The sequence below is a fragment of the Eimeria mitis genome, genomic scaffold (assembly GCF_000499745.2).
Source record: "Eimeria mitis Houghton genomic scaffold, Emh_scaff5442, whole genome shotgun sequence".
NCBI classification, from domain to species: Eukaryota; Apicomplexa; class Conoidasida; order Eucoccidiorida; family Eimeriidae; genus Eimeria; species Eimeria mitis.
The window spans coordinates 3,179-3,403 of NW_013573716.1; the positions used below are offsets into that span (position 1 = coordinate 3,179).

General features: G+C 64.9%; 1 protein-coding gene across 1 annotated transcript in view; it reads right to left on the reverse strand.

Moving 5' to 3' along the window:
* EMH_0082080 (uncharacterized protein) overlaps positions 1-225 on the reverse strand; it is a gene marked incomplete at both ends in the record, with an annotated part of 3,049 nt that overhangs the window by 2,432 nt on the left and 392 nt on the right. The window contains one exon of the mRNA XM_013500472.1: positions 1-216. Within this exon, the coding sequence (XP_013355926.1) occupies positions 1-216 (216 nt within the window). The remainder of the gene's footprint in view (positions 217-225) is intronic.

A 225-nucleotide genomic window follows, 5' to 3' on the forward strand; every position in this document is an offset into this window, starting at 1 on the left:
AGGGGCCCCCTTCTCCTGTTGGGGGGCCCCTGTCTCCTCGCTGTGGGCCCCTGTCTCCTTCTTGGGGGCCCCCTTCTCCTGCTGGGGGCCCCCCTTCCTCTGCAGCAACTGTACCTCTTTGGGGGGCCCCTCCTCTTGCTTTATAAGGGCCCCCTTCTCCCCCCTAGATGCTGGGGTTTGTTCTTGCTGCTTCACAGCAGCAGCAAGCGCAGCAGGCTGCGGTGT